Here is a 24,970-nt window from a genome sequence, read left to right on the forward strand (position 1 = left end):
TTACTAAAAATTAAGAATTTCTGCTAACATTAAATATTATAAATAAAATTAAAATAAATAATAAACATGAGAGACAGTCTTACAAAACAAAACAAAAAAGTAGTAGGAACAGTATTATCCAGATTTGGAGGGAAAAGATCTATGAATAGCAACCAGACTAGAGGATATACTCAAAAATGCTAACAGTATTATCTATTTAAGATCAATACATGATTTTTATCTTCTTAGCTTTTATGTATTTTGTAAATTTTCAACAAGGAACATATGTTAATTTCACAGTCAGAAATAAAACGTTAAATTAATTGTGCTGTATGTTGAAAAAATATTTCTTGACATCTAATTTTCTGAAAAGAGGAGTGGTAATCAGTTGTCAAGTTTCCATAAGCCTTGGACCAGTGGAATCCATTTTTAGGACCATTAAAACTTGGAGATACCACTTATGGTCACAAAAGATTCAAGAGTTTATTCTCATGTTTTTTATTTCCTTTTATGTTCTAAGGAGAATTGTTAAATAGTAAATAGTACTTTCTTGGTCCGTTTTATTTTGGTTACAGACTAGAAGCAGCCAAAGATGATTATCGTATACGCTGTGAAGAGTTAGAAAAGGAAATCTCTGAACTTCGGCAACAGAATGATGAACTAACCACTTTGGCAGATGAAGCTCAGTCTCTGAAAGATGAAATAGATGTTCTTAGGTAAACAGTCTTCCCATCTTGTTGGACTCTCAGGCCTGTCATCACCCAGAACAGCTCTACCAATGATGTTACAAACTCTAGGATCCCTGAGCATAGCAGGATGTTTAAAAGCTGGACTACCTGAGTTCAGAGTCCAATGCTACCATTTACTTATTAATCTCTGTGTAACCATTTTCTCATCTGTAAAATGGAGATGATACACATACCTATCTCAGATTTACATGCAGAACTGAGTTTATATTTGTGAACAGTTGAAACAGTATCTGGCAATTAAGTGTTATATAAATGTTTGTTAAATAGAAATTAATCTCTGACTATCACTTCATACTTGTATAGCTCTGGAGCTTTTCTTACTATGACTCCTTTTCTTTAATTAATTTCAAGTCGTCCTGGTCATTCAGTCTTCCTCTTGCTCGGATGCTGTCACACCCATGATGCGTCATTTCCTTGCTAGACTGTTTTATCTGCACTTGCCTGTTCTCTCACTAAGTGCCTTCACTCCCTGCCACCTCGTTTTCTGACCATTACACTTGTATAATTTATCCTCTGTTGGGTCATTCCAGCCATTTTTACTTTTGCTCTTTGAATACTAAGAATGAGTAGAAAAAAATCACACAGTGATACAGTTTTGTCCTGCTACAAATTCATGATCTTCACTCTTCGTTGGGTTCTTCCCTGTGGTCCACCATTCTGCCGCTCATGACAGATATTTCTGTCTCCCATTTCTCTCATAGATAGTACATATGTCCATAACTTCTCACCTGGACACCCACCCCCCACACCTCTCCATGCCTTAGTGTCAGTAGATGACATTGTCTCCAACTGCATCAAGGAAGAAGCTATGAGCTGTGGGACTCTCCATGTCCTATACTTCCTGTACCTCCTAACTGCTCCGCATTCCCACCCATCTTTTCATTTTTGCTTTTAGAATGTAGACTTGTTATTCTTTCTCTTTTTCAGGGCTTTGGGTCTCAACATTTCTTGCTCACACAAAGACTGTGTTACATCAGTCATCATTTCTCTTTGAATTTGGATCTCCCACTTTAGCATATATTTTTATGTTTAGGTCTCTCTCCTCTTAGGAGAAAAGACTTATTACTGTCTCCTTCCCTCCAGAACAAATTTAGATGACATAAGGTGAAATTTACATTGTCTCCTTAACTCTCTAAAATTTCCCACCTCCTGCTCCATTGTTCCATGAAATAGCTGTTCCTGTGGTCACGAATAACATTCTAATTGCCACATCACTTGGACTCTGCACGATTTATTTTGCTGTTGTGCTACATGTGACTCTGCTGGTTACCCCTCCCGCCACCAAACACTATCACCACCACTTGCTTTCCTTAAATTACATAACATTCTCCATTATACACTTTGCTATAATTTTGGTCATATTTTTTTGCCTGAACAAAAACAATCTAGAATCACCTTTGGTCTTATAATTTCATTAGAATGTGTTCTTTTCTGGCAGTCCCTCTTGGGTTAGCACTATTGAAACAGCTTTACAGCTCAGGATGTGTTTCTGATTTCTGATTTCCCATCTCATTCTAGACATTCTTCTGATAAAGTATCTAAACTAGAAGGCCAAGTGGAATCATATAAAAAGAAGCTAGAAGATCTTGGTGATTTGAGGCGTCAGGTTAAACTCTTAGAAGAAAAGAATACTATGTATATGCAGAACACTGTCAGTCTAGAGGAAGAGTTAAGAAAAGCCAATGCAGCTCGAAGTCAACTTGAGACATATAAGAGACAGGTAAAAAGAATAGTAACCGAGTTTCTTAATGATGTTTTCAAGCAGGTTCTCCATTATAACACTGTGGCTCACCAGAAATCCACTTATTTTGTTTTCACAGTATTGTTTTTTGTTTTTTAACCTATGAAACTTAGATTTGTTTGTTTTTTTCTAAGTTTTTAATTCCAGTATAGTTAACATTCAAACTTAGTTGTTATCCAGAGGTTATCGATTAGTGTCTCTAGCAGATCCTGTTGTTTATTTTTAAATTATTATGTTTTACGAAATACACAAAAGTAAAATAGTAATGCAAGTATCTATGCTTAAAAAATAAAAGACTCGTACCCTCCCCAATATAACCACTGTGCTGTTTTGTAGTTTTCATTCCTATGCATCTTTTTTTTTTCATCTGGTGCATATATTAGTTCATATATATATATATGTGTGTGTGTGTGTGTGTAATATATATATATATATACACATATATATATATATATAAAATGTATAACATCTTTGCATGGTTCAAAGCTATATAAATGATATAAGGCCTCGTCTGTGATTTACTTTGTTCAGTATATTTGGGAAATTTTTTTATGATGATAAGTACAGCTTTATTCAGTTCATTTGTACCACTATGGTATCCTGTTTAGTCACCATACCACAATTTATCCATTTTCCTGTTGAAGGACACACAGGATGTTTCAGCCCTTTTTTTTTTTTTTTTTTTTTTATTATAAGAAGTGCCACTTTGCATGTTATCGAACCTGTCCTCCTCTATACATGTGTGAAAGTTTTTCAGCTATAAGGAGTTTCTTCTTTAGAGTATCTTCATTTAATTAGATAAATTGTTCTTTGAAGTGATTGTATTACTAAACAAGATTTTATGAATTTCTGTCTTTCCACATTATCACCAACACATAGTATTGTCAAACTTGAAATTATGCCAATTGGATGAGTATGAAATAGTGTCTCTTCATGATTATACTTTGCATTACCCTAATTACAAATATATTTTAATGATCACAATTCTTTTGTGAATGGCCCATTTTAAATCTTTTATTCATTTTAAAACTTGTATTTTTTTCTTACTGATTTCTGAAACTTCTTTATATGTTTTGCTATTAATATTTTGTCAATTACACTTACTGCATTTATTTCCTGCCAATCTGTAACCTTTTTACTTTTTTTGAGATTAATTTTAAGATTATGAACTTTAAATATCCTTTTATGACTTATGCCATTTATGTCTTAAGTCATTTCCTATATAAAGATGTAAGCTAATCTCTATTTTCTTAACAAAGATTTAGTTTGTTTTGCTCAATTAGGTCTTTTAGCCACATGGAATTAGTTTTTGTGTAGGATGCTAGATTATGGATCCATTTGATATTTTATTCTCTGTGTAGGCAACCAGTCACCCGATTGGCATTTATTTAATATAATAGTCTTTTCCACAAGGACCTGCAATTCTATTCTATCACACACCTAAAGATTCCATCTTAAATTTGTTTCTTGGCACTCTCTTCTCTTTCATTGGTTTGTCTACTCTTACATCAATATTCCACAATCTTATTATCTATATATTTTTAATAATTTTGATATTTGATAATATATACCCCCACATCTCATTCTTTTTCAAAACTGTCTATGAGACCTTTTCTTTCCCTTTTATACCCCAAACCTTTGGGAATTGGAATTAAATTGACTCTATCGATTATTTAGGGAGAATTGACATCTTATGGCAATGAATGTTTCTATTGGTGAATATATCTTTACATTTGTTTAGGTCTTCAATGTCTTTCAGCTAAGTTTTATAATTCTAACTGTCATGTACATATTTTGTTATATTTACTCTTAGGTACCTTCAGATTTTGTAACTGTGATTACCAAAAGAAATGATACCATTTTCCATTTTCCATTTGTTCCATTTTATATGATTGAAATTGATTGTTATGTTCATTTTACAACTATGCCAGCATTTCATATTATTCTGATGTCTGTAGGATCTCTCATCAGAAGTCATATACAAATAAAAGCAGTCTTTTTTCTTTCTACTCCATACCCTTTTTTTCCTTCTTAATCAGCATGTTCGACCTATAATACAAGTATGAATAGAAGTAATTGTAGTAGGCAATCATTTCTTGTCTATTTTGTACAGAATGCTTTAAATGTTTTACCAGTATATTATTAGCACATTTTACTCAGAGTGTCTATCTTAAATGGATGTTGAATTTAATGAACTCCTTTTCCTGCACTATGGAGAGACTCCTATACTGCTTCCCCTTTCTATGAATGTGATGAGTTATATTAACTGATTATTGATGCTTAAACCATCTTTGTATTCCTGATTTAAACCTCGTAGAGTTACTGCAGATTATCGTTTTCACATTGCTAGATTTGCTTTGTTCATTTTACTTAGAATCTTTTTCCCCTATGATTCACTTGAAGTTTTCTATCTCATACTTTCCTGATCTGATTTTGGCATCAAAACTATATATTAGCTTAAAATGAGTTGAAGAAGTTTTAGTTGAACAGCTCTATACACCAAGTTTTTTTGCTGGATACATTTCTACTTAATATTTTATTATGAAATTTTCAACATACAATAAAGTTGAAAGAATTAGTGAACTTGAATGTGGACTGAGAAATTAACCAAAATAAATAAACCCTAGAGAAACTATATGTGAAATCTAAAAACATTAAAATGAGATGATATAGAGTTTCAGAAGAGAGAACAGCAAGAATTACAGAAAGACATTATTTGAAGAAAAGAATGCCTGAACTTTGGTTTGGAACTAAAGAAGGACACCAGAGATAGTATTAGCAATGAATTACAAACAAAATACATAGGAATCTACAACAAGAAATATTGCAGTACAATTCTATACATGAATTCTCTCTGCCCGTTTTGATCTGTGGCTTAATATACTTTGTTTTTCAGTGATAGTGTTTTTCTTTCCACAAGTTCTCTTTAAGTGTTCTTTCACACCTGCCCGATCATCTCCCTTTCATAATTTTGATTTGTCTTTATTTTCTTTACTTATTAAACCTCATATTTTGTAACTGATAATTCCAATCTAAAATCTTTATAGGTCTTATTCTGCTATTTTGTTGTTGTTGTTGCTGTTACTGGTTTTCTAGCTGGTGTTCATAGGGACTTCTTTATAGCCTTTGCTCTTTCATTTGGCTCGTCTTTATCTTCGGGAATACTTGGAGGGTTGGGGTGATGTTGTGTTTCTCCAGACAATATATGTTCTGTTTTTGCTAGATATTTCACAGCACTGTTAACCAAGATTACTTTAAATTAATTGCTTGCGTTATGATTTGCCAGATAAGGCATGTGGTAGAAATGGAAACAAATTTACATAGTAGCAGGCCATAGTTAGAATTGAAATTTCAAGTTACTCTTCATTAAACCCAGAGCTCTCACTTTAAGACAGGCAAGCTTCCTTACTGATTTTTCCAGCTAATAGTTCTTTCATAGTTTTGTACCTTGCTATTCCGGATATTCTGGTTTTAGAACCTGTAATGTCTGAGCAGATTTTTGTTACTAGTTCTTTCTTTTAGGGTAGGCTGCTATATCATACTCATGTTTTTGAGTATTTGTGGGGGAGGAAGTTTTCATAGCTCTGCAGAAGAAAATAATGAACATTTTAATGTTTCAAATTACACAAATTAATGGTACCTTTCTGAATCAGGTAGTAGAACTACAAAATAGATTATCTGAAGAATCGAAGAAAGCAGATAAATTAGATTTTGAATATAAGCGGCTAAAAGAAAAGGTTGACAGTCTTCAAAAAGAAAAGGATGTGAGTATAAGACATTCTGGTTTTGAACACTGCTAAAATTAAAACAATGATATCTAATTCATGTTTTGACTACATTAATTCCTTCTGTTTGTAAATTTTAAAATGAGAATTCCTGTTTGTTTTTAAATTATACAAGATTTACATTTTTGTTTCAGGAATAAATCTAAAAGAGTAAAAGAATATTTTTACTTCCATTCTAATTTCTTTTGTATATTTTTATGTTTTCTACCACTGTTACTTCTTATACATTGTTCTACTCATGACTTTCTATAAATATGTGTTTTCTGTTTTCTGTAGAATTAATACAGAGGACCCAATTCTTTTTGTTTAGCATATTTTGAATCTTTTAAAAATATTTTTACTCTTTTTTTTTTAAGATTTTATTTATTTATTCATGAATGACACAGAGAGAAAGGCACAGACACAGGCAGAGGGAGAAGCAGGCTCCATGCAGGGAGCCTGACGTGGGACTCAATCCAGGGTGTCCAGGATCACACCCTGGACTGAAGATGGCACTAAACCACTGAGCCACCTGGGCCGCCCAAATATTTTTACTTTTAATGATTTATGAATATTTAAAGTCTTTGCTGTTTGATTGTTTTATGTCTATGAAGGGAATGTTATTTATGTAATGTACTTATGTTAATGACCGAGTAGACACTTATATTTCTTATGTTTAACTGTGGATAACATACTGCCTTGCACATTGTAGATATTCATTATTAAATGGGAAAAAGTTTGTTGTAATTTTTCCTTTTATGATTTTTTAATGGAAGATCAAAAGGTGAACCATGCCCATTTTCCCTGCTGTTCACCATTATCGTAGGTAAGGCAAAGACCCTGATGAATAAATTCATAAAACTTAAAGCTAATTTTCCTTCTTTTTAATATTCCCCCAGAGGTTAAGAACGGAAAGGGATTCTCTGAAGGAAACCATTGAAGAACTTCGTTGTGTACAGGCTCAAGAAGGACAGCTCACAACTCAAGGTGAAAATACTGCATTAGCCTAAGCAAGATTACTAATTTCTTATGGTATCAGTAGAAATTTTAGATTCAGGGGCACCTGGGTGGCTCAGCTGGGTAAGTGGCCAATTCTTGATTTTGGTTCAGGTCATGATCTCAGTGTCCTGGGATCAAGCCCCACATTGGGCTCCACAGTCAGCAAGGATTCTGCTTAAGGTTTCTATCTCTCTGCCCTGCCCCTGTTTGCATGCTCTCTTTCTCTAAAATACATAAATTAAAAAAAAAAAAAGAGAGATTTTAGATTCATTTTAAGGTACTTGCACCAATGGATGAAAATGAAAAATTAGTGAACAGGCCATGAGGTTGATAGAAATTCTAAAGTCTTGCCATATTTTATGGCAAATAGGACAAGTTATGAGACCAGATTTACTTTCCTACTTTGTTTTAATTGTGTTTAAATATTTGAACTTTATTAGATCAAAAGCATAAACATTTGTTAAATCATCTGTGTTAATAATAAACCTGGAAAGTTTTATTATGGAAAGTTGGCTTTGTTTTGTTTTGTTTTTTAAGATTTTATTTATTTATTTAAGAGAGAGAGAGCATAAGCAGAAGGAGCAGCAGAGGCAGAGGGAGAGACAGGCTCCCCACTGAGCAGGAAGCCTGAGTGGGACTTGGTCTTAGGACCATGACCTAAGCCAAAGGCAGACGCTTAATTGAACCACTTAGGCATCCCTATTCTAGAAAGTTCCTTTTGACCTCTTTGACCTCTTTAAAGTGTTGTTGTTTTTTTTTCCACTTGAGATGTGGAGTGGCTATTAGTGCATTCTCAGGTAGAATTCTGCTCTTCTCACAGGAGAGAAGCAGCGCTTAGCTCAGAGTTAGTCCCTACCACTTCTGTCATCATGCTGGCAGATGTGGAGCGTGAACAGTGACTTGTTCAGCTTCACAGTTTGTTCATTCCTGCACTAATAACCAGCCCTTGACTTTTCGGTTACCCAAAACTGGGATTCTTCCTTTCCTCTGACTATACCCTCCTTTTTCTCCTCATTCCTTCTACCCACTGCATTTTGCCTTTAACCCCTCTCTGTTGTTTCTATTGATAATTGGACAGCTCTCTTGTGGCCCCATTTTCCAGCTTACTCAGCCTGCCCAGCAGCCATTTTAACTGTGTCCTCATCACCACCATTTTTCCTTATGCTGAAAGCTTGTCAGGCCCACTTCAGATACCCAAAAGTTTTTTTTTCCTCTATTGCAAATTAACCAGGGCCAGCTAAAGACAGTTACATATCTTTCTCATTTTTTCTTTTTTTTAATGAAGGTATAATTGACATATATAACATTATGTTAGTTTCAGGTATACAACCTAATGATTTGATATTTGTATATACTGTGAAATCACCACACAAAGGTTAATTGACGTCAATCATGTATAGTTATGAAATTTGTTCCTCTTATGATGAGAACTTTTAAGATCTAGTCTCAGCAACTTTCGATATGCAGTACGGTATTATTAACTATAGTCACCATGCTGTACATTACATCCTTGTGACTTGCTTTGTATCTGGAAGTTTGTACCTTTCAACTCCACCCATTTTGCCTACCCCCCATATCCTACTTCTGGCAACTACCAATCAGTTCTCTGTATCTGTTAGCTGGGTGTTTTTGTGTTCTTATTTTTTTGTTTTGTTTTGTCTTTAGATTCCACATACAAGTCAGATCACACAGTATTTGTCTTTCTATGTCTGAGTTATTTCAGCTAGCATAATGCTCTCTCAAGGTGTATAAAATATCAACAAATGGCAAGATTTCATTCTTTTCGTGGGTAAATAATAAATATATATATATAATATATAAATATAAGTTATATATGTATATATGTTATACACACACTCCACAACTTGTTTATCCATTTATCAATTGATGGAAACTTAGGTTGTTTCCATGTCTTAACTATTGTAAATAATGAGGGCATAGTTATCTTTTCAAGGTAATATTTTCATTTTCTATGGATAAATTCCCAGAAGAGCAATTGCTGGATCATATGGCATTTCTGTTTTTAATTTTGTAAGGAACTTCATACTGTTTTCCATAGTGGCTGTACCAAATTACATTCCCACCAGCAGTGCACATGGGTTCCCTAGTCCATATCAGCACGACTTTTTAACTCTTGTCCTTTGGATAACAGCTGTTCTAACAGGTGTCAGGTGACATCTCATTGTCATCTCATTGTTTTGAGGCTATGGTTTTGATTTTCATCTCCCTTATAATGAGTGATGTTGAGCATCTTTTCATGTGTCTGTTGGCCATCTGTTTGTCTTCTTTATAAAAATGCCTATTCAGATCTTCTGCCCATTTCTTAATTGTTGCTTTTGCAGTTGAGTTGTATGAGTTCTCTGTTTTTGATATTAACCCCTTATCAGATGTATGGTTTGGAAATATTTTCTTCCATTTAGTACGTTGCCTTTTCCTCTTGTTCATAGTTTCCTTTTTTTTTTTTTTTAAGATTTATTTATTTATTCATGAGAGACACAGAGATAGGTAGGCAGAGACATAGGCAGAGGGAGAAGTAGGCTCCTCACAGGGAGCCCGATGTGGGACTAAATCCTGGATCCCGGGATTAGGGCCTGAGCTGAAGACAGCCACCCAACTGCTGAGCCACCCAGCATCCCTTGTTCATAGTTTTCTTTGCTGTGTAAAGCCTTTTAGTTTAAAATAGTCAGTGCTAGAGTTGTTTATATATTATATATGTCTTCACACACACAAAATTATTTCTGAATGTAATTGTATTCTTTTTGCTGCTTGGTAATCCTTTCATTTATCTCTAATCAACTGTATGAGTTTTCCCAAAATTTTAAGAATCAGACTAAGCCTTAATTCTTTAACTCTCAGCTCCTTTGTCATCAAGAAAGACCATCTTATGTAGACTTACACATTTGTTTCTTTGCCACCTATAAACCTGTTTTAACCTTATTTTTGTGTATGTTGTTGACCTAGCAATTTTGCTCTAAAAATTTACCCTAATGAGTTAAAGCATTGTTTATAATAGTGAAATTTAGAAACAGCCTAAAAGTTAGCAGTCTTATTCAACTGTATACTGGAGGGCCATTGAAAAGAATGAAGTATATCTTATATATTTGACATGGAGAGTTGTGTATGTAGTATCATTAAGTTTAAGAAGTTAGTGACATTGGGCAGCCTGGGTGGCTCAGCGGTTTAGCGCCACCTTCAGCCTAGGATGTGATCCTGGAGACCCAGGATTGAGTCCCACGTCGGGCTCCCTGCATGGAGCCTGCTTCTCCCTCTGCCTGTGTCTCTGCCTCTCTCTGTGTCTTTCATGAGTAAATAAATAAAATCTTACAAAAAAAAAAGTTAGTGACATTGTAATAAACACTCTTGGCAAGTTAAGAATAGGAGGAAACTTCCTCAACCTAATAAAGGATGGCTATGTAAAACTTATAGCTAACATCATACTTAGGATGAATACTAAATGCTTTTCCCCTAAGATCAGAAACAAGACAAGAATGATCACTCTTTTTTTTCTTCTATCTTGTTGTTATTACTTACTAAATATAGTGAAATCAATAATTCTGTACATCAGTGCTCATCAAGATAAGTGTGTTTCTTAATCACCATTACTTATTTTTTCCATCACCCCCAACCCACCTTCCCTCTGGTAACCCATCTATTCTCTGGGGTTAAGTAAGAGTCTTTTTTTTTGAGCAAGAGTGAGGGCAAGGAGGACAGAGGGAGAGAGAGAATCTTAGCATTATACTCTCTAGTTCCATCCACGTTGTTGCAAATGGCAATATTTTGTTCTTTTTTATGGCCAAATAACAGTCCATTGTGTATATATACCACCTCTTCTTTATCCATTTATCTATCAGTGACATGTGGGTTGCTTCCATAATTTGGCTGTTGTAAATAATGCTACAGTAAGTGTAACAGTGCATATAAGGACACCTTGCCATTTCTATTCACCATGATATCAGAGGTTCTAAGCAGTGCAGTCAGGCAAGAAAAAGAAATGCAGTCAAATTGGAAAGGAGGATGTAAAAAAAACAAAACAAAACCATAGAACTAGTAAATGAGTTCAGCAAAGTCTCAAGATACAAGGTCAGTATATAAATCCAGTTATAGGGGTGCCTGGGCGCTCAGTGGTTGAGCGCCTGCCTTTGGCTCAGGTGGTGATCCCAGGGTCCTGGGATCAAGTCCCATATCGGGCTTCCCGTGGTGAGCCTGCTTCTCCCTCTACCTATGTCTCTGCCTCTCTCTCTGTGTCTCTCATGAATAAATAAATAAAATATTTAAAAAAATAATAATAATAAATCCAGTTATATTTCTGTGTACTCCCAGTAAACAGAAAATGGAATTATAGTAGTATCATAAAGAATAAAATGCTTAGGAATAGGTTTAACAAAGAAGTGTTAAGACTTATACACCGAAAAGTATAAATCATTGCCAAGATAAAGATCTAGATATATGGAGAAATAGTCCATGTTCAGGTATCAGAAAGTTCACTCTAGTTAAGATTGCAGTTCTCTTTATTAATTTAAAGATTCAGTATAATCCCAATCAAATTCTAAGCAGACCTCTTTCATAGAAATTGACAAGCTGATCCAACAATTTGTATGAAAATACCAAGGAGCTAAAAACCAAAAAAAAGTCTTGGAAAGCAAAAGGTTGAAGAACTCACACATTCTGATTTCAGAACTTACTATAGAGCTACAATAATTGAAAAGCATGGAATTCACATAAGGATAAACATCTAGAGATCAATATAGTATACCACATGAATAGAATGGAGGAAAAAAACACCTGATCAATTGATGCAGAAAAGGCATTTGACAAAATCTAACACCTTTCATCGTAAAACATACACACAAAAAAACATGAAAAGCCTCAGTAAATTAGAAGGACAACTAGAAAGGAAATTTCCACAACACAGTAAAGGCCATATATGAAAAACCCATGGTGCACACCATACTCAGATATGGTGAGTATCATTCATAGCTGGTGAATGATACCAGCTACTACAACTTCTGTACTTCTATTCAACAGAGCACAGCATGTTCTAGCCAGAGCAATTAGACCAAAAAAATTTAAGTCAATTGGAAAGGAAGAGCTAAAACTATCTCTGCAGATGGCATGATCACAAAAGCAAAAAATACCTATTAGAACTAATCAAATGAATTCAGCCAAGTTTGAGGAGACAACTCAGTTATGTTAGCTGCAAAAATAATTCCGTGTGCGCACACTAATAATGAACAATACAAAAAAGGAAATTAAGAAAAGTTTATTTACAATAAGATCAAAAAGAATAAAATACTTGGGAATAAATTTAACCAAGGAGGCAAGCATTGCACCCTGAAAACTATAAACCTATTGTTGAGATGATTCAGTGCAATCCTTATTGAAATATTATTGGCTTTTTTTTTTTTTTTTTTTTTTTGCAGAAATAGAAAAACCTATCCTAGGAGCACCTGGGTGGTTCAGTAGTTGAGTGTCTGCCTTTGGCTCAGGTCGTGGTCCTGGGACTGAGTCCCATATTGGGCTCGCCAAAGGGAGCCTGCTTCTCCCTCTACCTATGTCTCTGTGTCTTGCATGAATAAATAAACAAAATCTTTAAAAATAAAAGAAAGAAAAACCCATCCTAAAATGCATATGGAATGTCAAGAGACTCAGGTTAGCCAAAATAGTCTTGAAAAAAAAAAAAGTTGGAGAATTCACCCTAATTATTTCAAAACTTAATAAAATGGTAGCAATCAAAGCAGTGGCTATGGGTATAAGGACAGACCTATAAACTAATGGAATAGAACAGAGAGCCCAGATAGTGAAAAGGCAACCCATAAAATGGGGAGAAAATATTTGTGAATCCTATATTTAATAAGTGATTGATATCCAGAATATATAAAGAATTTATACAACTCAACAACAGCAAAAAACAACTAAGCTCACAAATTGTCAAAGGACTTGAATAGATATTTCTCCAAAGAATATACACAAATGTCCAAAAAGCACATGAAAAGATGTTCAATATCAACATCGTTAGGGAAATGCAAATCAAAACCACAGTGAGATGGTTCATATCCATTTGGAATGGATTATTACCCAAAAAAGAGAAAGAAAAATAATTCTTGGGAGTCCATGGAGAAATTGGAACCCTCATGCATTGCTGTAAGGAATGTAAAATGGGGAGCCTCTGGTGGAAGAGTCCTGTTCTTTAATAAGTTAAACTTACTGTATGATCCAGCAATTCCATTTCAAAGTAAATATCCAAAAGAATTTAAAAATGAAAAAGGACTCAAGCAGATGCTATTTCACAATATCCAAAAGATGGAAACAACCTAAATGTTCCTCATCAGATGAATGGTTCAAGAAAATCAAAATGTTGTGTGTGTAATGGGTATTATTTGGTCATGAAAAGGAATGAAGTTCTGGTAAATTCTGCTACACATTTGAGATTTGAAAACATTAAGCTGGCAGACGCCGCCGCCCCGGAGCCGCCCTCACCGTCCAGCCATGGTCAACCCCACCATGTTCTTTGACATCGCCATGGATGGCGAGCCTTTGGGCCGCGTCTCCTTCGAGCTGTTTGCAGACAAAGTTCCAAAGACAGCAGAGAACTCTCGTGCTCTGAGTATGGGAGAGAAGGGATTCGGTTACGAAGGTTCCGGCTTTCACAGGATTATCCCAGGATTTATGTGCCAGGGTGGGGACTTCACACGCCACAATGGCACTGGCGGCAAGTCCATCTACGGGGAAAAGTTTGATGACAAGAACTTCATCCTGAAGCACACGGGGCCTGGCATCTTGTCCATGGCCAACGCTGGACCCAACACAAACCGTTCCCAGTTTTTCATCTGCACTGCCAAGACTGAGTGGTTGGACGGCAAGCATGTGGTTTTTGGCAAGGTCAAGGAGGGCATGAACATCGTGGAAGCCATGGAGCGCTTTGCGTCCAGGAATGGCAAGACCAGCAAGAAGATCACCATCGCCGACTGTGGACAGATCTGATGAATCTAACTCTTGTTTTATCTGAACTTCCAGACCATTCCTTTAGCTCAGGAGAGTGCCCCTCCACTCCCACCTGCTTGAAATAGCCCAGAGTCTCCGCACTCTCACCGCAGTTCTGCAGACTCCGTGGTTCCTTTCCCCAAGTCTAGCTGGATTGCAGAGTTCAGTTTATGATGATGAAATAAAACCTAAACTACCAAAAAGAAAGAAATAAAGAAATAAAGAAATAAAGAGAGAAAGAGAGAGAGAGAGAGAGAGAGAAAGAAAGAAAGAAAGAAAGAAAGAAAGAAAGAAAGAAAGAAAGAAAGAAAGAAAGAAAGAAGAAAGAAAGAAGAAAAGAAAACATTACGCTAAGGAAAGTAACTCAGGCACTGAAGGATAAATACTGGTATTGTCGCACTTATATGAGGTATCTAGGCTGTTCAGGTTCATTGAGAGACAGAAAGTATAATAAAGGTTATGAGGGGCTAAGGAAGAACAGAGTAGGGAGTTATTTAATGGTTACAAAATTTATGTTTTGGGGTGAAGAGTTTGGAAATAGGTAGTGGTGATGGTTCCACAGCATAATGAATGTAGTTGCTACCACTCATTTGTACACTTCAAGATGGTTAAAATGATGATGATAACATAAGGCAACTTGTATGGTCTTTTACTTAACTAAAATGAAGATTCTAAATGTTAAAATTAATGCTTAAAGTAAGGTTTCATGTAAAACTAAAGGAAATCAATGTGCTTTCTCTTTATTTTACTTTTATATTTTTTAAATTTAAATTCAGTTAATTAATGTATAATATCGATTTCAGAGTCAGAGCCAGTGTCCCATCCGTCTTATATAACACCCGCTGCTCATTACATCACGTGCCCTCCTTCATGTCCAACACCCAGTTACCCCATCCCTTCACCCACCTCTACTCCAACAACCCTCAGTTTGTTTTCTATGATTAAGAGTCCTTTATGGTTTGTCTGATTTCATCTCTCTCTTAAACCTTGTATCAATGTTTGTATATTTATAGGCTTAATGCCTCTGGGAAGTCAAGAATCTTCAGATAGTCTGGCAGCAGAGATTGTTACACCTGAAATCAGGTAAGGAGATCATGAAATACAGTTGTATTGTGTAACATTCCTGGAGGAAACTTAACCCCTCTACAATATAAAGAGGATCAGGTTTTTCTAAATATTTTATTTATATATTTGAGAGAGAGAGCACAAGCAGGAGGAGCAGCTGAGGGAGAAGCAGACTCTCCACTGAGTAGGAAGCCTGACGTGGGGCTCCATCTCAGGACCCCAGGATCATGACCCGAGCCAAAGGCAGCCGTTTGAACTGGCTGAGCCATCCAGGCACCCCTCCAAGGATCACTTTCTTATTATTACTAACACTTTCAACATGAACTCCGTATTTAATGTCCATGTTTTCAGCATGTTAGAAGCTTTCTTAATTTGGCGCAAGAGACTTGATTGTCCCACTTCAGTAGGACAGTTTTTCACATATTCATAGCAAACCCATATATTCGTGGTTGGGTATCCTTAGCAGACATTTAGCAGTGAAAACATTTGGCTTAAAGACAAAGGTTATGGGCAGCCCCAGTGGCGCAGCAGTTTAGCGCTGCCTACAGCCTGGGGCATGATCCTGGAGACCCGGGATCGAGTCCTGCTTCGGGCTCCCTGCAAGGAGCCTGCTTCTCCCTCTGCCTGTGTCTCTGCCTCTCTCTCTGTGTGTCTCTATGAATAAATAAGTAAATAAATAAATAAATCTTTAAAAAAATAAAAAGACAAAGGTTATGCCTAACCAACAGCCTGTGAAGTAATTAGTCATTAATATTTATCTTTTGGGACACCTGGGTGGCTCAGTGGTTGGGCGCCTGCCTTTGGCCTGGAGCATGATCCTGGAGTCCCGGGATTGAGTCCCACATTGGGCTCCTTGCGTGGAGCCTGCTTCTCTCTCTGCATGTATCTCAGCCTCTCTCTCTATATCTCTCATGAATAAATAAAAATCTTTAAAAAAATATTTTATCTATTAACTGCATGAAATGGTCTGGGAAAGCTATATTGGAGTAGACAGAAGTATATCCCCATCTCTACTACTCTTCCCTCAATATTACCTTACATTCTTATTTAGTCATAGTGTTTTTAAAATTCTGTTTATTTCAATATACCTGGCTTGATATGTAAGAATGAAAAGTTAGGGGGAGAAGCATCAAGTATCCAACAGAAGGAGAATGATTAACCCTGAATATTGGTTTACCTTCTTTGGGACTGTTTGCCCCCATTTAAAATAGACCGTGGTCTTGATTTTTCGTAACATTTTTGAGGGTATTAAATGAAATAATGGTTGTCTAAGAACTTTATGAACTCTGAAAGTTACCATAGGCATTCAGTATATATAAATGACATTATTTATATATATTGTAAATGAATAATAATGAATGAAAACTCTTAATTTATGTTGTTGGCATTTATTTAAGGAGGATAAACAAAAGGAGTATAATGCAACACCAACACTGGGAGCACCTTGTATATCTCACTTGTCTACCATCTGATGTGGTACTTTATTTTTGGAGGAATAATATTTGTAGAATGAATAAACATTTATTATTTATAAATGCTTCTAAGTACATGGCTATGCCAAAAAAATAAAAAACAATTTTTTTGGTGGGGGGGGACCTGGGTGGCTCAGTCAGATAAGTGTCTGACTCTAAATTTCCACTCAGCAAATCATGATCTTAGGGTCATGGGCTCAAGCCTTGTGTCAGGCTCTATGTTAGGTGTGGAATCTGGTTAAGATTCTCTCTCTCCCTGTCCCCCTCCTCGCACTCATACATATATGCCTCCTCTATCTCATTAATAAAGAAATAAATAAAAATTAAAACAAGGAGGCTTTTAGGTTATGCAGTTGGATTTTTAACCTGAGGAAAAAGAAAATTGATAAAGATTCAACAAATAAAATGGCTTTTTTTGAGAATGACTCAGTACAAATTTAAATATACTGTTTCCCGAAAAGCTGTCAAGAAAAAGAAATGGTAAAAGAGATGAGATACAATATTGTTTTAGTTGAAGGTGTACAACATGATGATTTTTTTTTTAATTTTATTTATTTATTCATGAGAGACAACGGAGAGGCAGAGACAAAGGCAGAGGGAGAAGCAGGCTCCATGCAGGGAGCCCAATGTGGGACCTGATCCCGGACCTCCGGGATCATGCCTTGAGCCAAAGACAGACGTTCAACCACTGAGCCACCCAGGTGTCCGCATGATGATTTCATATATGTCTATAATGTGAAACGATCACCACAATAAGTTTAGTTAACATTCATCACCACACATAATTCTTTTTTTTTTTTTTTCCTCTTGTGGTGATACAACTTTTCCTTTGAGCAGTTTGGCAGAATGTGGATATTGTCTACAAAGGTGCCTATCTCTTCAGTGCTTGGGTGACTCGGTTAAGCATCTGCCTGCAGCTCACGTCATGATCTCAGGATCCTGGGATCAAGCCCCATGTCAGGCTCCCTGCTTAATGGGGAGTCTGCTTTTCTCTCTGCCCTTTTCTTTGTGTTCTCTCACTCTCGCTCTCTCTCTCTCCTCTCTCACACAAAAATAAATAAATAAATAAATCTTAAATGTGCCTGTGTCTCAACCCCTAAGTCACCTTTCTAGAAATTAATCCTAAGGAAATAACCAATAAAGCTGATTGTTACTAGTATGTTAAAGCTCAAAATTAGTAACAGTCAAATTTGAAATAATTGGGTATTGATTAAATAAATAACAATTCATCTATATTGTTTAACTTGTCATTTAAAGTATTATCATTAACATATAATATTTAATGATATGAAAAGATTGTGAATAAGTGTAAATAGCAGATATAGCTCTGATAATAACAGCTTGTTAGCAAGAATACAATTTAACATTTTTATTGGAATGGGGGGACTGCATATCTTGAAGGCATTCTTCATTGAATATTATATCTTGACACCAAGTAATTGGCATTTCAAGAGCAAAGGATTAGAGATTGTATTTTTGGATACAAACCAAAGAACAAATACATCAATGAACTCCTAGCTTAAACATTTAAACCAAAAAGAAAAAAAAATTTGATATCATTCATTATAAATCATGGTATTTGGATGTTTGGATGCTGTTATCTTCAGATTATTCATTCTGAAAAGAAAGTACTCAAGACCTGAAATGTAATGTCTTAGCCAGTTACAAGAGCTAAATTCTTTGCAGGTATTTTGTTTTTCATTTCTGTCCTATGTATTAAATCTGTAATTGTGCATAGCTGGATTTTATAACGATATTGTTTTGATGTGCCACATAATCAGGCTTTTTTTTTTTTTTTTTTTTTTTTTTTGCTAATTTAGGGAGAAACTTATTCGTCTTCAACATGAGAATAAGATGTTAAAAATTAACCAAGAGGGTTCAGACAATGAAAAAATCGCCTTATTGCAGAGTCTTCTGGATGATGCAAATCTGCGCAAGAATGAGCTGGAGACAGAGAATAGGTAGGAATGTATATAGATGGCAGCATGTAAACACCGGTTTTCTCTGTTTTCTTTGATTTTGATTACCTTAAAGATTTGAATTATATTTTGAAAACTGATAATATGTTATTCCATTCCATTTTAAGAGGACTTTAATCCATTGTGGAAAAGTATTGTGCCTCTTTACAACAACATTTCCTCTTTATTTCCCCTTTTCTCTTTCTAATTAAAACTAGAGGATTAAAAAACCTGATCATTCAATCTTTCACAATTTCAGTTGTATATATTATCAGATTAATAAAGTTTATCCTGTTTTTATAAGCTAAGGTATTGAAGGATCAGTTAATATGAGAAAAATAGGATCCATCAAAACTGAATTGACAAGAGCTTCCCCCCCTCCTCCCCACAAACAAGAGCTTTTAAAAAAAAAAAAAAAAAAAGCTCTTATTTCTTGGGACCCTGAAAAAATGTCTTTCATCTTATAAACAATTATGAGAATTTAGAATCTGCAAATTATACAAGAAAACCACTTTTCTGCTTCTAAGTTTTCAGTGTATTGCATTAGGCAGTCATTCAAAGCTACTTTATAAAGCAGTAGCTTACTCTGGAAAGGACTAATTTTATATCCTGTTGTGACAATCTTTCTTTTCTTTTTTGGAAATGTTTCTTAGATACCAAACATATGTCTTTTCCTTTCCTTACTGCTGTGATACACTGTTATTTTTGAGGGATTTGACATTTTTATTAATGGTTTCATAGTTTGCCTGATATTACAGATTCTTTATTATGTCTTATTGATTTGGCATTTCCCAGATATGAGTCATTCTTGTGAGTCAGTACTGTTAGGACAATTTTACATGTCCTGCCCTTCTTGGCACCTTAAGTTTTAAAGCTGCTGAGGTAGAATCAGCAAGCAGTATAAATACCAGGATGATTAGTAGAGCATAATTAAGTATAAATTAAAGGAAAATAGTTTTATATCAGTTGTAAGAGCATAGAAAATGAGTACTTTTAAAAAATACTTAGAAGAAGTTTTAAATGAAAAGAGGAGAAAGGGAATTGCAGAAATCAGCTGGCAATCATGCGGTCCCACACTGAGAACACCCTGTTGACCTCCATCATCCTTTGCCTCTGGGCTCTATTGTAGCCATCGTACAGGAAGCCCTTCTCTGTACCCTAATTTTTTTCCAGTAAATTGACACCCACAACTTCCTTTATAATGCTTTGCATTGTTTCTCACAGGCCTTACAGCTATCAGTCTTCTCTCATCAGAAACAAAACAACTACTTGTCATTGACACAGCACTCATGTTGTAGATGACAGATTACCTCCTAAATCCTGATGACATTTACAGCTGTTTACAACTTAGTATTGTGTTTGTTCTTTTTACTCATTTTATCTTACTTTATGTTTTCATCATGATCAGTGTACACTTTAATCCCAATCCTTTCTTTCCTGCATTCCCACATCCATTCTCCTTCTGATAACCATCAGTGTGTTCTTTATAGTTAAAAGTCTGTTTTTTTGGTTTGTCTCTTTTTTCTTTGCTCATTTGTTTTGTTTCTTAAATTCCACGTATGAATGAAATCATATAGTATTCGTCTTTCTCTATTTCACTTAACATTATTCTTTCTATCCATGTCATTGCAAATGGCAAGGTGTCATTCTTTTTTATGACAGTTATTCCATTTTATATATACCAACTTTTCATCCATTCAGCTATCAGTGGGCATTTGGCTATTTCCATAGTTTGGCTCTTGTAAATAATGCTGCAATAAACAGAAACCTGGCCGGCTCAGTCAGTTAGGCGTCTGCCTTCAGCTCAGGTCATGATCTCAGGGTCCTGGGATGGAGCCTCACATCTGGCTCCCTGCTCAGTGGGAAGTCTGCTGCTCCCTCAGCCCCTTCCCCTGCTCATGCACGTGCATGCATGCTCTCCTCTACCTCTCAAAAGAATAAATAAAATCTTAAAAAAAAAAAAAAACTCTTGGTTTCATTGATCTGTTCTAATGGTTTTTTTAGTTTGTATATCATTTAAAGCTGCTCTGATCTTTTTTATTTCATTCCATTTCCTGGGTTTGGGTTTTGTTCTTCTTTTTCTCTTATGTGAAAAGTGAGGTTATTTGAGATTTTTCTTCTTGACATAGACCTATATTAGTATAAACTTGTTCATAGAACCACTTTTGCTGCATCCCAAGGATTTGGGACCATTGTGTTTTCATTTTCATTTGTTTCCATGTAATTTTGATTTCTTGTTTGGCCCATTCGTTGTTTAGTAACATGATATTTAACCCTTACGTATGTATGCTCTTTCCAGATTTTTTCTTGTGGTTAATTTCTAGTTTCGTAGCATTGTGGTCAGAAAAGATTTGTGGTATGACTGATTTTTTTAATTTGTTGAGGGACCTGTTTTCTGGCCTAGTACGTGATCTGTTCTGGAGAATATTTCATATGCACTAGAAAAGAATGTGTATTCTGCTGTTTTGGATGAAATGTTCTGTCATTCAGCCACACTTTCCTTCTTGATTTTTTTTTTTTAATTTTCTAATGTTTTATTAAGATGTTTGCCAAACACACGAAAAAGTAGAATGAATAATGGAATATGCTTATGCACCAGACACCCAGGGTTCACATAAATTAAAATTTTGCCATTTCGGATTCAGATATTTTTAAGGAAAACACACTTCAGAAACAGTTGGTAGCCCCTATGGTTTCCATTCCTAAAGCTCCTTCTCCTCTCTCCTTCCTCCTTCCTTCTTCCTTGCCTCCTAGAGGAGACTATCATCCTGTGGTTGGAGCCTTCTTGATTTTTTATTAGGATGTCATTCAAGCCACTCTTCCCTTCTTGATTTTCTGTTTGGGTGATCTATCCATTAATGTAAGTGGGTGTTAAAGTCCCCTACTGTTATTGTATTACTAGAGATTAGTTCCTTTATGTTTGTTATTAAATGTTTTATGTATTTGGATGCTCCCATGTTGGGTGCATAAATTTTTTAAATTGTTATATCCTCTTGTTGGATTGTCTCCTTTATTATTAAATAGTGTCCTTATCTCTTGTTACAATCTTTGTTTTTGTTGTTATTGTTTAAAGATTTTATTTATTTGAAAGAGAGAGAAAGCACAAGTAAGGGAGAGGGAGAAGCATCCGCCCCACTAAGCAGGGAGCCCAGCACAGAGCTTCGTCTCAGAACACTAAGACCATGACTTGAGCCAAAGACAGATGCCCAGTTGACTGAGCCACCTAGGCACTCCCACAGTCTTTGTTTTAAAGCTACCTTTTCCATTATAAGTTAGCTACTCTGACTTTCTTTTGACATCCATTTGCATGATCAGTGTTTCTCCATCCCCTCACTTTCAATGTGCATGTGACTTTAGGTCTGAAATGAGTCTTCTGTAGACAGCATCTAGATGGGTCCCCCTTTTTTTTTTTTTTTTAAGATTTTATTTATTCATGGGATCCCTGGGTGGCGCAGCGGTTTGGCACCTGCCTTTGGCCCAGGGCGCGATCCTGGAGACCCGGGATCGAATCCCACATCGGGCTCCCGGTGCATGGAGCCTGCTTCTCCCTCTGCCTATGTCTCTGCCTCTCTCTCTTTCTCTCTCTGTGACTATCATAAATAAAAAAATAAAAATAAAAAGATTTTATTTATTCATGAGAGACACAGAAAGAGAGGCAGAGACTTAGGCAGAGGGAGAAGCAGGCTCCCTGTAGGGAGGCTGATGCAGGACTCGATCCCAGGACCCCAGGATCACAACCTGAGCCAAAAGCAGACACTCAACCACTGAGCCACCCAGGCACCCCAGATGGGTCTTGTTTTTCTATCTACTCTGTCACCCTGTTTTGATTGGAGCATTTAGTCCATTTATACCAATGTAATTATTGATACATGTGTATTTATTGCTATTTTGTTACTTGTTTTATGGCTGTTTCTATAGTTTTTCTGTGATCTTTTCTTCCTTTGTTCTATTACATGGTTTGTTGGCTTCTTTAGTGATATATTTGGATTCTTTTCTCTTTATTCTTTGCATACCTATTACTGATTTTTGATTTGTGGTTATCATTAGGTTTGTATATAATATCTTCTGCATATAGCAGTTTATATTAAGTTTAAACCCATTTTCTTCCCCCCCCACCCTATCTTTTAGGCATATGGTGTCATATTTTACATCCTTTCCTTTTATGAATCCTTTGACTGATTTTTACAGAAATATTTATTTTTACTACTTTTGTGTATTTTACTTTTCATGCTCCCTTATGGCCTTTCCTTTCCACTCAGAGTCCCCTTTCTGGGGACTTGTATTTGTTCTTGTATTTCTTGTATTCTTGTATTTCTTGTAGGGTTGGTTTAGTGGTCATGAATTCCTTTAGCTTTTGTTTGTCTGAGAAACTCTTTATCTCTCCTTTTGTTCTGAATGACAGTCCTGCTGGATAGAGTATATTCTTGGTTAGAGATTTTTTCCCTTTCAACACTTTGAGTATATTATGCCACTCCTTATGTCCTGCAAGGTTTCTGCTGAAAAATCTGCTGATAGCCTTATGGGGTTTCCGTTGTATGTAACTGTTCTTTTCTCGCTGCTTTTAATTTTTTTTTTCTTTATCCCTAACTCTTCCCATCCTATTATATGTGTTTGTATGGATCTTTCTGGGTTGGATTTTTGGCGGGATCTCTGTGCCGCCTGGATCTTGATATCTGTTTCCTCCCCCAGACTGGGCAAGTTTTCAGCTGTTATTTCTTCAGATGAGTTTTCTGCTCCCTCAGCTCTCTCTTCTTCTTCTGAGATCCCTATAATGCAGATGTTATTATGTTTGATGGAGTTGCTGAGTTTTCTAAGACTACTATCAATTTGCTTAATTTTCTTTCTTCTCCTTTGCTTAACTTGGTTACTTCCCATTGCTCTTTCAGGTCATTAATTCATTCCTCTACTTCATCTAGCCTCCTATTACATCAAGTGTATTTTTAATTTCATTTATTGTATACTTCATTTCTGATTGGTTCCTTTTTAATGCTGTGTAAGGGTCTCAATGATGTCCTCCATTCTTTTCTCAAATTCAGTGAGTTTCCTTATTGTCATTATGTTATATTCCTTGTCAGGCATATTATTACATATGTCTCTCTTGCTTTGGTTTCTTGCTGTGGTTTGGTCCTGTTCTTGTATTTGGCAAATATCTCTGTCTCCTCATTTTGCCTTATTTTCTGTGTCTATTTCTGGTAGGAAAGTCAGCTACTTCTCTTGCTCATAATGATAATAGCCTTATGAAGAAGATGTCCTGTATTGCAGTATCCCCTGTTCCCCAGGGCCTGGCACTTCTTGGAGTTTCTCCTACATGTGTGCTCTGCTGTTGAGTTTTGACCTCTTTTTCCTTCATTCCCATTGTCTATAGATATTCTCTTTGCCTATTTGTGGGCAGTGTTTGGTCCCCAGCAGGGATGGGGAGTGTTTTAACAAGGGGTGTAGTGGTGTGCTTGTGAAATGAGATCTGCCTCACAAGTGAGACCAGAGGTCCCACAAAACACACAGGTTAGGAGATGTGGTGTTAGCAGGGCTTGTGCCAGTCTTCTGCGGGAGGGGGCGTGCAGCACTAGGACTAAGAGGAGCGTGACTGTGAGGGGTGGAAACATGAGGCAGTGCTTGGTGCAAGGAAGTTAAATAGGAGTGGTGGCTATGTGTTTGTGCTGGAAGACAAGCGAAGAGAAATGGTACTTGCCAGTTCCCTTATTCCTGGAAGGGTCTGTGCCTTTTTGGGACACATTCCAAGAGGAGCAAATCAGTGTCCCTCGAGTCTGCCCTTGGCATTTTTCAAGCTGCTGGTTCTATACTGTATCTACACTGCTGTTGGTCATGCTGTCTTTAAGGGTTGGGGCACTGCTTCCTATTGCAGTCAGGGCTCTACCAGAGCCAAGCTCACCAATAGCTTCACTTGTGTATTTATGTATACTTCACGCTTTAACAGTTATATTGCTTTGTTCATTTGTCTATTTGCCATTACTGGACATTGGAGTTGTTTTTAGATACTTACAAGGAACATCTTGATATGGACTTACTATATTTTATATTTTTATTATTATATATTTATATTTTGTTATCTTTTATGGTAATTACCAAGGCCTAATAGGTTTACAATATTTGTTGACTAAATAATTTCAAAAGTGGCTAAGTTGAACTACTCTAATAGCTTGAAATATATTTCCATATTACTTTCTGAAAAAATTGAACAAAGCTACAGTGTCACTAGTAATGTATTTGTGTATCTCCCCATATAGAATATAGGTTTTCAGAT

At 35.9% G+C, this 24,970-nt stretch overlaps 1 protein-coding gene and 1 pseudogene across 5 annotated transcripts in view; both read left to right on the forward strand.

Annotated features, from left to right (window-relative positions):
• HOOK3 (hook microtubule tethering protein 3) overlaps positions 1–24,970 on the forward strand; it is a 143,546-nt gene that overhangs the window by 96,801 nt on the left and 21,775 nt on the right. For 4 of the 5 annotated variants that reach the window (XM_072776678.1, XM_072776676.1, XM_072776680.1 and 1 more), the window contains exons 10-15: positions 555–695; positions 2,247–2,448; positions 6,123–6,233; positions 7,133–7,220; positions 15,227–15,296; positions 18,571–18,711. In XM_072776678.1, coding sequence (XP_072632779.1) covers positions 555–695; positions 2,247–2,448; positions 6,123–6,233; positions 7,133–7,220; positions 15,227–15,296; positions 18,571–18,711 — 753 coding nt within the window. The remainder of the gene's footprint in view (positions 1–554; positions 696–2,246; positions 2,449–6,122; positions 6,234–7,132; positions 7,221–15,226; positions 15,297–18,570; positions 18,712–24,970) is intronic. The other variant, XM_072776677.1, reaches the window with a different exon arrangement.
• On the forward strand, positions 12,631–14,546 carry LOC140604933 (peptidyl-prolyl cis-trans isomerase A pseudogene; annotated as a pseudogene).

The sequence above is a fragment of the Canis lupus genome, chromosome 15 (assembly GCF_048164855.1).
Source record: "Canis lupus baileyi chromosome 15, mCanLup2.hap1, whole genome shotgun sequence".
Classification (NCBI taxonomy): Eukaryota; Metazoa; Chordata; class Mammalia; order Carnivora; family Canidae; genus Canis; species Canis lupus.